Source organism: Lonchura striata, chromosome 1, assembly GCF_050655825.1.
Source record: "Lonchura striata isolate lonStrDom1 chromosome 1, ASM5065582v1, whole genome shotgun sequence".
NCBI lineage: Eukaryota > Metazoa > Chordata > Aves > Passeriformes > Estrildidae > Lonchura > Lonchura striata.
In genome coordinates, this window is record NC_140703.1 from 43,782,050 (window position 1) to 43,797,422 (window position 15,373).

The 15,373-nt window shown below is 36.6% G+C and overlaps 1 protein-coding gene across 1 annotated transcript in view; it reads left to right on the top strand.

Annotated features, from left to right (window-relative positions):
- Nucleotides 1-13,799, top strand: part of CEP126 (centrosomal protein 126) — a 36,772-nt gene extending 22,973 nt beyond the window's left edge. Inside the window, exons 6-11 of the mRNA XM_021529389.3 lie at nucleotides 733-2,860; nucleotides 6,732-6,856; nucleotides 7,171-7,258; nucleotides 7,771-7,980; nucleotides 10,380-10,443; nucleotides 13,481-13,799. Of these exons, the coding sequence (XP_021385064.3) occupies nucleotides 733-2,860; nucleotides 6,732-6,856; nucleotides 7,171-7,258; nucleotides 7,771-7,980; nucleotides 10,380-10,443; nucleotide 13,481 (2,616 nt within the window). The 3' untranslated portion in view covers nucleotides 13,482-13,799. The remainder of the gene's footprint in view (nucleotides 1-732; nucleotides 2,861-6,731; nucleotides 6,857-7,170; nucleotides 7,259-7,770; nucleotides 7,981-10,379; nucleotides 10,444-13,480) is intronic.
- Nucleotides 13,800-15,373: the final 1,574 nt, after the last annotated feature.

Consider the following 15,373-nt stretch of genomic DNA (forward strand, 5'->3'; position numbering starts at 1 on the left):
GCATGCACACAGCTGTCCCACTGGTGTTTCAGATGGTGCCAATTGCTGTTATTCCTCACTCCATTAAAATTCAATTTAAAGGTTGAAGAAGTGGATGAGAGTCCCTTATGCCCTGGGACTTGATCTGTCCTCATAGAACAGGAAATATTTTCTTTCTGAAAGACTTGAAGAGTTTCACTGGGGGAATTGTTAATCACTGTGGGTATGAAAACCAAGAGACTTTTTGTGTTTGCCATGACAAGGCTTAGCTCCTCATTGCTTGTGGCACTTTGTATGAAAAGAAACATACTCAGTCTAGTATTATGGAAAAGTTGCAGTTTGGGGTAGATCCCCTATCAAACCTTCATTTTCATGGATTCTCTTTCAATTTATAATTCAAGTACCCTTACAGAGGATGAAAAACACCCAGTCTCATAGGGAAATTCAGAAACAGTACTGTTATTCAGATAAATTTAGTTCTTTTTTTAATACTGCAGAATTTATATATAATTTAAGATTAATTTTGTTGAACTATGCTGCTCTCTTCTCTGGATTTCTTCCCAAACTATGTCATTGTCTTTTGCAATTTAACAAAGGTATATTTTGACTCAATGGAAATACTCATGGAGATATGACCCCAAGTCATAAAAACACTAGGATCAATATTTTTTGGTCTAATCTCTCATTAATGGAAAATTAGCAAAACCACATTTCTGAAAAATCTGAGAATTCAGTTTTCTGCCTGTATTTCAGAATTTTCATCACGAAGTCAAAGAAAGAGATGATTCAGAAAGCCTGATGAGCCTTGACAGTCTTGAGGCTGGAGAACAAAATGGAAATTGCACAATACAGAGTGAATCATCTTTTACCACACAGTGTGACTGTGCCCTGTATGATCCAGAAAAATGCCAGACTAGGAATAATGGTTTACTTCACGCAGATCAAAGTACTTCTAAAAATGCACATCTAAATAATTGTCTGAGAAACATAGATTTGCTACACTACCACAACATACCTACTCATGATCTTTTAGCTAAACATAATGTTCTAACTCCTGCTGAACATGTAAACACTTCAGAAGAGGAATCATCTGCTTCTCACAGATCTGGAAAACAACCTGCAGAATTCTCTGCCTCTGGTAAGCAAAAGAGCTCTGTAAGTAATGTATTTAGTTTCCTGCAAAACATAAAAGACAGAAGCAAGCCATCTTCTGGAGCAGCTAGCACATTTGCCACTGGTCATCCTGTTTTCAGTCCTAGCAGAGCCTGGGACAGCCCTGATTCTATTCCAGAAGAAAAAATTCATGATCTGATGCAAGATCAGAGTTTTAAAATGACCCCACAGGAGAGAACTAAATCTATGCAAGCATCCAGTCAACCTATTGCAACATCTGTAATCTTATTTCCTAATCAGGGATGTTCCACTGCCATTCCCAGCACAGCTGATGTGTTACCAAAGGACAAAAATGTCAATACAGGCTTTTTAAAAAATACCTTAGCAAAAATGACTGAAACAAAAGAAGACAATATTAAATGTATGAATGACATTATTTCAGAAACATCTTTATTTCATGACATACCAAATGCCTCAGTTCTTTTGGAAGTTAAACAAAAGAATAATAAAGAAGGAAAGGGAAATATAATTGAAAATATGTCACTGTTACCTGATACAGAGTTCAATTCTGACACTGCTAGACAGGACAGAAGCCTGAAAAATAATGTTCTTGAAAGAAAAAGAGCCAAGCTATTCACAAGTATCTTAAAGAAGAGTTCTAAATGTGAACCAAATCATTTAAAAGCTGTGGTTACAGACCATGGGATCAGTTTTGGAACTCAACTCATGTCATCTATCAGAGACAGTTTAGAACTGGCAAAAATAAAAAAGAAAAGTGCAGAAAATGAAAAATGCAATAGGAAGCTAAAATGGTGTGATGAAATTGACCAGATAATAATAGAAAATAACAAAAAATGCTATGAAAAAAGCATCAGTGAAATATCTTCTTCAAAACTACAGTGTGTTCAAACTGCAAATAACACTCCTAAGAATAATTTAAGTATTGTTGCTCAGCCTTCAAACCCCATGTTTATAAAAAATCATCAGGAAAATTCTCATATGTCAAAACCAAACATTAATACTGAAAAATCAAATAAAGAATATCCATCTCAGAATATATTTATGTCTACAGGATCCTTTTCTGCTAAGGAAGCTTGGATGGTATCAAAAGATAAAGCAAGTAAACCCCTAGTATGTAGCAATAATGCTAAAATTAATGAAGGTGGACAACTCAAAAATAAGACAAAAATAACCAGAAGAGTAACATCTGTAAAAGTCCAGTCACATTTTATGCCCAAGAAGGGAAGAGGCACTATGATCCAACTGCAATCAGCCACTGAAGCCAACAAAACTCAAAAAGCTCCAGGGAAATGCCTTGCATCTCACCCACCTTCCACACCTCTGCCAGGAAATAGAAGTTTTGAGAGCCCAGCCAGCTCTGGGTATCAGTCACTGCCACCTGCCAGCCTGCAAGCTACTAGTGCTAGCAGCAGTGATTTCAATGGCAGGCATGTTGTTCTAGCAAGTCAGGTTTTAAATAGGAACAGTGCAGAAAACAGTGAGAATACTGCTGGTTGTGCTGATGTGGCCACTACCATCTCTACACCTGGATGCAGCAGGGCCAAATACAAACCTTGGGCAAAAAATACTTGTTCTGTAAATAATGTTAAGGCAAGCAACTGTCAAGATAATTCAGTAACTTGCTCTGAGAAAAGACCTGTTAACACAGAAAATGGATTACATCTCCATCGTATCCCAGCAGCTGGAAAAACAAGCACCTTCTGGCACGGAGCACATTCTACGCAAGCTCCAAAAGACTCTGCTACTGGTAAGAGTCATGTTTCTGGGTCTGGGGTGGGGGAATGTTTAGACAAAAGTCTTCTTCAAATACATCACAGATTTGTTTTCAATTAAAACACCCAACCTTTTCACACAACACAGCCAGTTTTAACAAGCTTTCACCATTTGTCATTCTCATTTTTATTCTAGTGGTGCCCAGAGGCCTCTCAAACGTCAATCCTCATTTCTAATAGTTCTCTGCAATATTAAATGAAAAGGAAGTATTTTCCCTGAGACTATATCCATGACTAATGAGCAGATGTGACAGGTGGTCTAAATAATTATATAGGAGGAAGTGAGTAAGTTTGTACAAGTGAGTTTTACAAGGTAACTAAGAGTGAAAGCTTGTTGTCCAACAGTCACTGCCACATGAGACTGAAAGAAGTTTAGTTCTACTGTGTTTTTAAAATGCTGACAACTCTAAATGCCTACAATTACTGAGACTTAGTCCCAATTATACTATTAAAAGCTGAGCAAAAATTAAAGATTAGTTAAAATTAAAGAGCTTCTGCCAGGCAAACTTTGCTCTGCTGCAAGGTATACCTGATTTATAAAGAATTTTAAGAAATTTGAGGAACAATTCTGCATTTCATTAAAAATTAACCTTGGAAACAATATGAGGCACAGATTGGTTGGAAAATTACATGAAAGATGGATAAGAAAAATTTGGGAGAATAAACTTTAATCTTCTGGGGTTTATTCTCCTACATTCCAATTTACATTTTATGTTTTTTGATTTGCCTTGTTTGTCCCCTGCAGCCTAGCTACCTTCTGTGCCTTGGGCACTGATGACATCCTTGTACTTGCAATTTCTGTGTAGTATGCTGGTTTGCTTCCTACTGAGAGCTGCAGCTGAAGCTCCTGAAGCTGTAGTTCCTGCTTCAGGTACAAGCAGTACTCCAAACTGGTTCACATACTGGGATCACCCCAAGGATTGGCCATGGAACTCAAAGATACTTTTTAACAAAATGATGAATACCCTTAACTTTAAACCCCCCACATCTTAGTTTTATCTACAGTAATACAGTTTTAACAGATTTTACAATTTAAATGGAGTGATTCAGAACAGCTCTGTTGTGTAAGAGCAGATGCAGGCAGGTGAATATTCTTGGCCTAAAGCAGGAGTGGGAACAGCAAATACTATCTGCTTGTCTGTTCCAGTTCAAAGTCAAACAGATGAGTTTACGATCTGTGTGACTTAACCTATTTGATTTCACATTGGAAATGAATGAAGACTTGCATTACCACACCTTGCCTCCAGCAGAGATTTTTGTCTCTTGATGTCCTTATCTGCACATCAGACCAATGAATCAGGAAATGTCCTGGGTCCATGCTGTGCACAACTGACTGTGTCTTCATTGCAACTTTAAATGCTACATCCTCAGCATCACATACCTCCAGCTCTTTTAGAGAAGGGCTGAGTAACTGCCTTTTAAAATTCATGTGGGTTGCCCTCTCTCAATATCTGCTTATACTTTGTATTTTGAAAGTCTTCTTTACTTTAAATACTCTAGATAACTATTACTGATTTGCTGTTATTTGTTCAATTGCCTGCAAATGCACATAGACACCATAGTCTTGTCCTAAAGTGCTTGCAGTGAGACCGAATACTGCACTGCTCTCTAGTAAAATGTCTGCAGAATTCCATGAGGTCTGTGAAGACACTGTAGAAAATGTGATCTGTTGTAATGCTTTGCCAAATGTACAGAAAGTGAGAACCAGATGAATACAACTGTTGTCCATAAGGATCTTAATTTAGTTTGGCTTCAAGGCTTCAAGTTGTATATCTTCTGCCCAACACATATTGTAGAATTTCTAACATCTTTCTTGTTTAGTCAGTAAAGGTTTTAAAAATGTGTTTAACCTTTAGCCTGTGACAAATATGGGGCTAATTAAAATGCTTAAAGTAAAATAGCAGTAGACTGACTGCTCAGTATATCATTCCTAAAGATACTATTGATTACTATTTTGTCTTATATATCTCAAAGGAATGTTCTCCTTTGCATTTATCTAATCTTGTGAATTAACTAAATTAAGTATTGATGCATAGATATAGAGCAACTTTTGAATTCTATTTTTTCAGAAAATCATTACGTGATTACTAATGTATCAAGGGGATTTTTCTTTCTTTTTCTTTTTTTTTAAATCTTCTCTTATATTCAATATAACATGACATTTACTTTCCTTTTCAGATTTTATTCAGCACCATGTATTGTGATACAATAATTTGCAAATAACTAAATGGCAGCATTTCAGAGCTAATGTGTCCCATGTTACTATTGATGGCAGCAGTCAGATGACTACTTCTAGAACCAGTTCTTTTCTTTTTCTTTGAGTGATAAGAATTCTGCTTTAGTGTCACTTCAATAACCAGAAAATAAATGAAATTGAGTTAGAATCATGAATGCAACTCTTGGTCAAATTATGAACTGGACATTAAACTGCACATGTAAATATTTATTGTGTAAATAAATAGGTAATTTCTCTTTCCAAGTTTAAATCAAGTAGCTCCATTTACAAATCTAGTAACTTTGTTTACAAATAAGAATATAGTATCTCCTTGGTATGTAGATTCCTAAGTTACACATGAAAATACTAATTTGCATCTCCAATTTATATGCATTAAAGTTTAATTAAGAACATAATTTTAATTTTGAAACTTAAGGCTTTCATTTTGAAAATGTATTGCTACACCAGACAAAACTGAGATAAATTTGAGGTACAGTGTCTAGATTAGACCTCTCTGGCTGAGAGAAAATGCTGCCTAGCAGTACTGCCTTTTAAAAATTAGCACAAAGATGTATGAATTAATAAGATTAACTACGAAATGCCAAGCTATAGAAATAGGTTTTAAATCCATGACTTTTAAACCTCACAACACCTATGAGGACACACCTGGAATACTGTGTTCGGTTCTGGGCTCCTCAGCACAAGAGAGATGTGGACATGCTGGAGAGAGTCTAGAGTGGAGCCACAAAGATGGTAAAGGGATGGGAGCACCTCTCCTATGAGGAAAGGCTGAGGGCTTGCAGTATTCAGCCTGGAGAAAAGAAAGCTTTGGGGAGTCTTACCAATGTCTGTAAATACCTGGGAGGAAGCTGCAAAGAGGACTTTTAGAGAGAGACTTATTAAACTTACGGCGCTCACTGAAAGTACCTGAGCATTGGGTACAAACGGAAACACAGGAATTTCCCTCTGAACATCAGGAAACCCTTTTATAATTGTGTGAGTAACTGAGCACTGGCATAAATTGCCCAGAGACTCTTGAGTCTCCCTCCTTGGAGTCATTCAAAAGCCATTTGGGCATGGTCCTTGGCAATGAGCTCTATTTAGCCCTACTAGAGTGGGGACACTGGACCAGAAGGCCTCAGAAGCTCCCTTCCCATGTCTGCCATTCTGTGATTTTTGTGAATCAGATAAACTTTGTGAGCTACAACATGTTTTCTGCACACTAATATGGAATCCTAGTGAAAGTTGAATCAATTAACATATAAATATAACAATTTATCAATAGGGATTTATTGTGTTGGACAGTTAGACTTTAAGATTATTCTTTAAATTCAATTTATTTTCTAAACATTACTTATTTGATATTTTTTATATTGCAGCACACCTTTCATTCTTCTTTTCACTTGGTAAGACCACCTTATTATTTGTGCTCTTGTATCTCTGCACAGACCATCAACACAGGGCTTCACTTCAGCTGCATACCTCCACATCTAAGACAATTTAAGGAGATCAGATGTAAATATCTAAATGTTGACAGAGACATTTACTCACCATTGTTAGTTCTGCTATTACTATATTTTATCAAGTTGTTTACACATTTTTGGCTTGCTTTTTTCTCCATGTCATTTAAGGTGGTGTTCTTGTTACAAGACAAAATCAGGGCTTTGGCAACTATGAAAATAAACACCAAGGTTTTTCAGAATGCAGAAGACGAAGTGTCATCTCTAAAATATGGAAGCCTGCTCATCATGCACAGGTTAATATAAAATACTATAAAAAACCAAAAATGTTATTTATCTTCAAAATGGAAAACATTTCAGGAATATCAAAGATTTGTTCATTGTCCCGTGATTTTGAATCGATGTGCATAGTCAGCTTGCTGTCACTGCTAATAAAAAGAATAAAACCAACTAGAATGCAGCTCTATATTTGTGTACTCTAATATTTTCTTCACTCGAACACATTTAGTAATACAATATTAAATATAAATATTTAAAAATTGAAACATGTCAGAAGATAGTATAGTTACTTTAAATTATACTTAAAATATTCTTACAATATTTTTGACAGAATTCATTATGTGCTGTCCAGCTGAGTCCCATTCAATCTGCATTTGATCCAGTACAAAAGATGAAAAACATCGCTAAATCTGAGGAAGGTATAGTAACACAATTCACTTCAGTTCTTTATTATACGTAAAGTAGAATGACAGAATATACCCACTGTGTAACATGGCTTGTGTCTTTTGGCATCAGTGATAATAAGTAAGAAAGGGTAATTCTGTACAGCAATTTTTTTCCTGTAAATATAAGATATAGCATCATATAGCATTATATTAATGATTTTATAAATGCATTACAACATATATTCCATTTTCATTCAATTCCTCTTTTTTTTTTTTAATTGTATGATGTGGACAGGTATTGCTTGCTATCATTACATATTTCCAAACTCATTAGTACCTACTCTGGTGCCATTTGTAAGATGTATTAGTGTCCTTAATCATTTAATCTTTTAACATATCATGTTTATTGATTTTCCCACCTTTTTCTTCTTTTAAAGTCAATTTTGTGTGTTTCAAAGAACTATGGTTATGAAAATGAGCAATTTATTTAAATGTTTATTCAAATGCACCCTTCTCATTTGAAAATCTCGCTGTAATCTCTTCAGTTTCAGAAAGCACTGCTCAATTTCTAGTGGCAGAAAAGCTAGCAAATACACCAATTGCAGAGGATGAAATCCTGGCAGCCATGGACTGTGTGAAGCCAGACAGAATGCTCTCACTGCTTAAAAGGGCTGTGTGTCCAGGCAGGAGTACCCTTTCTATAGAAGAACAGAAGATTTTCCAGTCTCTGGATTGTTTGAATAAAAAGCTACAAAGTAAGCTGGATAATAAATAGAATACTACATCAATTGATTAAATAGCTTTATATTTTGTTGCCATAGATTTTTGGGATTAAAAACAGGAATCTCGTAATAGAAATACTTTCTGTTGTTGTTGTTGTTGTAGTTTACTAAATGTAACAGTGTATCAAAATCAGGAAACCCTTTTTTAAGTCAATGAAATTAATTTTAAATAATGATGACTTTGTCTTGGCAAAAAATAATTCTAAATGTGATAGGAGGACATCTTCAGAAACTGGCTCAGCCTAACTGTAGATGTTGTTTGTAAGATGTATTTGTCAAAATTATTCCTGCAAGGTGCATCAGGTGCATCAGCCTCACTTGGAAATCTGTTCCAAAGCTTATCCATATTAATTTTTTTACAATTCTTTTTGAAAATTATTGCCCTCTATATCATATAGTTTTGCAAATGTAGCCCTTTATATTGAATAGCTTTTCATTTTCTTACTTCCAATATTTCAGAATGTTCCTCTTCTCCATGAATTCTGAAAGGCTAGAAATAATGAGATCTGATGTTGCTGCAGATAAATCTAAATGTTTAAGTGAATATTACTTTTGCAACCATTTAAAAAATGTCAGACTTACCTAAGCATTCTCTAACTTGTTCTTCCTTTATGCCATGTGGATTTCTTACCGGCTTTATACTGTTGGCTCTTTATATGAACTCCCCAGTCACAGCTTCCATTTTGCTAAAGAATGTGGGGGAAAAGTCTGTACTTGTTTGTGTGCTACCACACTTGTTCTTAATAATTTTATCCTCAGTGATTAATTAGCTAACACTTTCATTAGTCATCCTATGATATTACACTAGAAGAACAAACTTACTTCTTGAGTCTCTTGCTACTTTGGGATTTGCTTTGACTGATGTGATCATACAGGTCTTCCATTAAAAATTCACATTAGTTTGGCATAGTTTTGGTATTTTTTGTGCTCCATCCTGTACTTGAAATCAGTGGGGACCTTATGACTTAGTCTCTTCTGCTTGGCTGCTTGGCTTTTTATATGATTGGAACAACTGCTTGCCATTTGTGCTCTGCATGGAATTTCCAGCTGAAATTTTACATTTTCCTGAATTTTACATTTTCCTTGCACTTTTTTCACATAAAATTTTACATGCCAATTATTTGAGTTTATTGGAATGTGCTTTCTTAAAGTCCATTGGTTTTGCTTTACTATTCCACTACTGTTCCTTCTGGACTGCGCCATTTATGGTCATGTTACCCAAGTTTACCCCCTTATTGACTGGAATCAAACTAAACCAGGGCTTATTAAACTTCTGCACACTCCATACATTTCTACATTACATGGTGAATAGTATGACTTTGAGGAAAAAGGCTTCAGTTTCCTATAGACTGCAGCAGAAGAATAAACGATCTTTGCAATTGTTTAGAAACTTTGTAAAGCTGTAGCTTACAATTCTTGCTCTGTCAAACAGTGGTTCAGAATTTCATTGTATAAATTGTATAACCTGTGGTTATTGCTTCCAGGCAAATGGAAATTTAAGAATCCATTTTTTACCAGAAAATGGTTTCAGTATGATGTGCTCAGGTCAAGAAAGTAGATATGAAAAGAGAAATATGAGCATATCAAGCTAAATTTCTGTGTAAGTAACAGAGAAACTACAAAGAAGGGAAAGATGAATTCAGCAAAAGAACTGGAAGCAAGAACACTGAAACTTTTGAAGTGTGAAAAGGAAAACTGTAAGAAAAGTATATAGCAATATGGAAGAAACAGTGAAAGTATCATAGGAATTAACAGATTGCAAATGAAGTAACTGTGAAATTTAGTGTAATACATACACATACATATGTATCTCAGAAATTTAATTAGCGTGCCTAATTATTTGGGGATTTAAATTGGTAATAGGAAGGTAGGAAATTTTACAGGTAGACTTACATGTAAGTACTTGTAAGTAAGGTAAGGTAAAGTTGTAGGTATTTACACATCATACAAGTACATTGCTTTTCTAAACTGTTATCTTTCTGCACCCCTTCCTTTGGCTTTGTTTTCAAATGTTACCAAATTAAAAAAACATGTAGCTTTGTACTGGTCTTTTTATTGAATAGCAGTCAATCACTAGCCAATCTACATTTGGAATATTTGTTGCTGAAGAGTAGATAGCATTCTTTTCTCTAGATTTAGATGTCTTTATTGGTACTAAATTTTTTGTTCATATACTATTTAGATGCAAATTTTTAAACTAGAGGTATAGCCTATACTTCAGCAGCTGTTGGTAGGGGAAATAAAACTAGTGCTATTAAATTACATTTCCACAATCTTCAGAAAGTTTTAAGTTGAATATTTGACTGTGAATCTTATTTTTATTTAAGTATGTTGTTATTTAATACTCATTGTATACTTTCATGCTTTTTCAGATGTTCAAAAAGCCATTACCAGAAACCCATTTGCTTCACATGTTTTGCAGATAAGCAACCCTTAGTAAGTATTTAATTTAAATGTGTTCAGCTTTAATTTCTACAAACTAACCTTATGGCTATTTTATTGTAAAAATATAATTGAAAATACTGATATCAGTCTCTTCAGCTGGCTTACTCTATTTTCTGTTTATGTAAAAAGAGCCCAAACAAACATGAACTTTATACTACTGTAAACAGGCTTTAACAATTTATATCAGACTGCCTCATCCTCTAGCTTCATTTTCATTTTTGGTATTTGAAGACATTTCAGGAAGTCCCAAGAACTTTTAAGGAACATTAATTTAGCAGGGTCCATTTGAAATATATATAACTCATAAATAATTTGTATTTCTAAACAACATGGAGAGAAAAGGGACCATTATGCATGGTAGTTCATAAAATAATTTTAATGCAATGAATTCCTACTTTGACCTGAAGATATACCATTTTCTACAAGTGATAGGTATTACCTTTCTTCAATAAGGATTTGCATTTTGTTTCATATATTGTAGATCTTGTCAGCTGAAAACAAAATATCGTAGCTGGAATGTAAAGAAATGAATAGGCATGGGAGCGTCTGAAATGCAGAATTTACTTTTCAAAAGTTTGGTGTATGATGCAGGAGTTTGTATTTATAACTGTATCATCAGTCTTCTCCTATAATCTAAATTTACAGTGAAGAAAAATTATAGATATGACCATAGACTTAGAAACATAGAATCATACAATTGTTTTGGTTGAAGAAGTTCTCTCAGATCATCAAATCCAACCATTAACCCAGCAATGCCCAGTCCATCCCTGGCCCACCTCTTTAAGTGCCTCATCTACACATCTTTTAAATACCTCCAGGGATGTGGACACCACCACTACCCTGGAGCATGTTTCAATGATTGACAACTTTTTCCATGATAAAAAACACCCTAATATCCAATCTAAACCTCCCTTGACACAACTGGAGGCTGTTTACTCTTCTCTTGTCACTTGTTACCTGGGAGAAGAGGCCAACCCCACCTGGCTGCACCCTCCTTTCGGGCAGCTGCAGAGAGCAGTGAGGTCCCCCCGAGCCTCCTGTTCTCCAGGCTGACCCCCCCAGCTCCCTCAGCTGCTCCTCACAGCCCTTGTGCTCCAGCCCCTTCCCCAGCCCCGCTGCCCCTCTCTGGACACGCTCCAGCCCCTCAATGTCTTTCTTGCAGTGAGGGGCCCAGAACTGAGCCCAGGGTTGGAGGTGTGGCCTCAGCAGTGCTGAGTGCAGGGGGACGGTCACTGCCCTGCTCCTGCTGGCACAGCAGTGCTGATCAGGCCAGGGTGCCATCGGCCTCCTTGGACACCTGGGCACACCCTGGGGCACGTTCAGCTGCTCTTGACCAGCACAGCCAGGTCCTTTTCCATCTGGCAGCTTCCCAGCCACTGCCCTCAGCCTGTAGCCCTGCCTGGGGTTGCAGTGACCCAGGTGCAGGACCCAGCACTTGGCCTTGTTGAACCTCATGCAGTTGGCCTTGACCAGCTGTTATCACAGATCCAGCCTGTCCAGATTGCCCTGCAGAGCCACCAGCAGATCAACAGTCACACCCAACTTGGTGTCAGCTGCAAAGTGACTGAGAGTGTATTCATCCCCTAATCCAGTGATAAAGATAAGTGATAAAGAAATGGCCCCAGCACTGAGCCCTTGGGAAACCCACTTGTGACTGGGTGCCAACTCGATGTAACTCCAGGCACCATCACTTTCTGGGCTCAGCCAACTACACAGTTTTTTTACTCTTTGAGGAGTGCATCCATTCACACCATAAGCAGACAGCTTTCCAGGAGACTGCTGTGGGAAACTGTGCCAAAGACTTTACTGAAATCCAGATAAAGAATATGCACAGCCTTTCCTGCATCCACTAAGTGGGTCACCTGGTCATAGAAGGAGATCAGGTTGGTCAAAGAGGACCTGCCTTTCTTAAACCGACGCTGGCTGGGCCTGATACAGGCTGTGTGATCACACTCAATATCATCTGCTTTGCATACTTCATATACTTTACTGGATAAGCTGTTACCAAAAATTATAAAGAAAATATTCTTTATTCATAAGGCTTTTGCAACTCTCTGAATTTGAGACTGAAACACCCCAGGAAGCATCCCAGCTCCTAAATTCAAAATGATTGCCCAGTTTTGAAGTGAGACTCTGAAAAGATCATCTGGGCCTTTCTTCTTGTGAATCTCAGTAATAGGTGTCACTTGGAATCTCAGCTTCCTTTCTTCTCCCTCCTATCTTATAAATTTAGTGTTTATGGCTAAACAACTTGTAAATTTTGTTTTTTTCTGCACAGTTATCTGTATTGGATCTAAGTGTGTTTTAATAATGCATTTTTCCTCTGGTGTTTCATGGTCTACCCCACACAAAAAAAAAAAAAAGAAAAAAAAGGAAACAAAGCTGCTGTCCTCACCAGTGCATTTCCATGTCTTTCAGTAGACAGAATTCTTTCTTGGCTGACTGGTCTGTGACAAAGCTTTCTCCCACTAATTCATCAACAAGATTTTTATTTCATGAATAAGAAACAAACACTAGATATTGCTCAGATTGTCCAGTCTCTGGAACTTTAAGTTCTCTGATGGACATTTAAGACCCTTCTTTCACTACAAGTATATACTTACACATTGAAACAGGTGTCCAGCTATAGATATACATTCAAATCTCAGCCACTGGTTTGGAATTCTTCTTGATGATAAGAATGAACTGTCATACAAGTACCCAGCTGCAGAAAAAGTACAGATGAATGAGATTTCATCAAATCTGCTGGGAGAAACAATGGGATTTAAAATTTTTACTTCACCAAGACAAAAACCTGTTTCAGCTCTCCTTGTTTCAGAGCACCCAGATAAAACATGGATATTTACTCAATAATTTCTGTGAGGGCCTTGTACTCTGTAATACCAACCTCTAAATCCAGATGAAGGTATGTAGTTGTTTATAGAATGGAAAACACATCACGTTATACCATCAAATAATGTTTCTTGAATGTTCTACATAATCACATTACTGTTTATATACATGCTTATCATATTCTGTTTTATTATAGAGTGTTCAGCAATACATGTCCTCTCCTTGGGTGAGCCCTGCAATAGTCTCACAGCAGTACCAGAGTACCTCCAGCTGGCAACCCACTGCAATTGTACAGCAGATATTGACATTATCTGCTACAGGATCTTGTGGCTTTATGTACTTTATATGCTGTGCGTACGATGTTTGACAATACAAAATTAGCAACCAAATTAAGAAGAAGGCAGAAACTCAAATAATGAATGTCAATTGACTGGTAAGCATTTTTAGGATAACTAAATCTATTTTATTCTACACTTTATTGTAAAATCAACTATTAAAACCCAACTGAATTGCCACTTCTGGATTAAAGGCCTTTTGTTAACCAGCACGATACCTAAATCTGTGAAGTTAGTTAATTGCTAAGAAATGGTGAGCTTTTAACTTCTTCTTTTCCACTTCCTCAGCTGTTTCAATAAAAAGCAGACAAGCATTCATAGAATCATAACATCACAGGATCATTCAGTTGGAAGATCATTAAGTTCAACCTGACACCTCCATGTTTGCCACTAAACCAAGTACCCAGGTGCCACATCCACATCTCTCTTTTTATTTTTTTTTTTTTTTTTTTTAATGAGCAGAATCCATCCACAAATTTAGGCTTTAATTAACTGCAAGAAGCAATAAAAATAATTTACAAAATCTCTCAATTTATAACTCCGTATTAGATGCCTGATTTTATGATACCTACACAGTAACAATTGTAGGGTTTGTCTCCAGGATTAAGCACTCCTGTACTTCCACCAGAGCTGTGCCTCAGCCCCACACAGTGTTACTGCTAGTCTTTGAAACAAAGTGTATGAAAGCTCAGGAGAGCCTTATTTCAGGAGTGGACTCAGTGCCATAAGAGTGCAACCACAGGAACATCTCCCCCCATGTAGAGACTGGTATTCTATAAATGGAATGTGTCTTCCCTAAAGAAACTTTTAAATTATCATTTGGAAAAAGTATTTTAAAAACTTGGTTGTTCTCCATCATACCAACATCATCATATCATTGTCTTTAAAAAGAGCTGCCATTGCTTAGGAAGGAACCAGCATGTAAGAAAAAGAGATGAGGAAAACATGTGCTGTCCATCATAACAGTGGACAGTTTCTCAGGGTTTAGAGCTACCTGCTGGTGCATTGTGTCAGCCAAGACTAAGGTGAACTACATATAGCAAATTGTAGCTTAAATTTTACCAAGACGGTTTAGTGATAGATTGTTTTCAAGAAAATTTTTTGAATAATGGAATAATAAGTAAGCTTTCTCCTCTAGCTAGGCATTAAAACACCTTTGGAGGAAAAATCTGGCTTAAAGAGACTGACTTTAGTCTGGAGACTATTTAAACATCAAAATTACAGAAACTTGGTTTCTTATGACCATTGTTCCCATCTGTTCTGACAGTTCTGCCATAAAAGGGAAACTGTGGTTGAAGTCTACATGCCTAAAGGATTTTTATAGATATCAGTACTTACTTGTTCTTTGGTGCTCAAATAAATGTAGAATTCCCAGCAAAATGCATGAAACAAACTAGCAAGGAGCATTTTGACTTGGAACTCAAAATTGGTTTGCCCTGAAACACTGAGCCCTTACATCTCTGTTTGTCATCAGTCCCCTGTGACATTCCAGTATGGTGAGGATTTCATATTTAAATAGCGGGAGAAGGTTTCCCAACAGAGATTAAGAGAGAGGAAAGCAAATAATCCAAATACCAGAGGCCATGGTAGTGGCTATTCAGCAAGGCAGAGCAGCAGCTTAACCAGATTTCTACTCCTGGGTGGCAGTTTAGGTGGCAAAAGTAAAGCCCATGAGTCAACTTCCTCAATTACCTAAAGACATTCTTTCAAAAGCAGGTGCCTGCATTTACATTTCCAGGAAAATAATTTCAAAT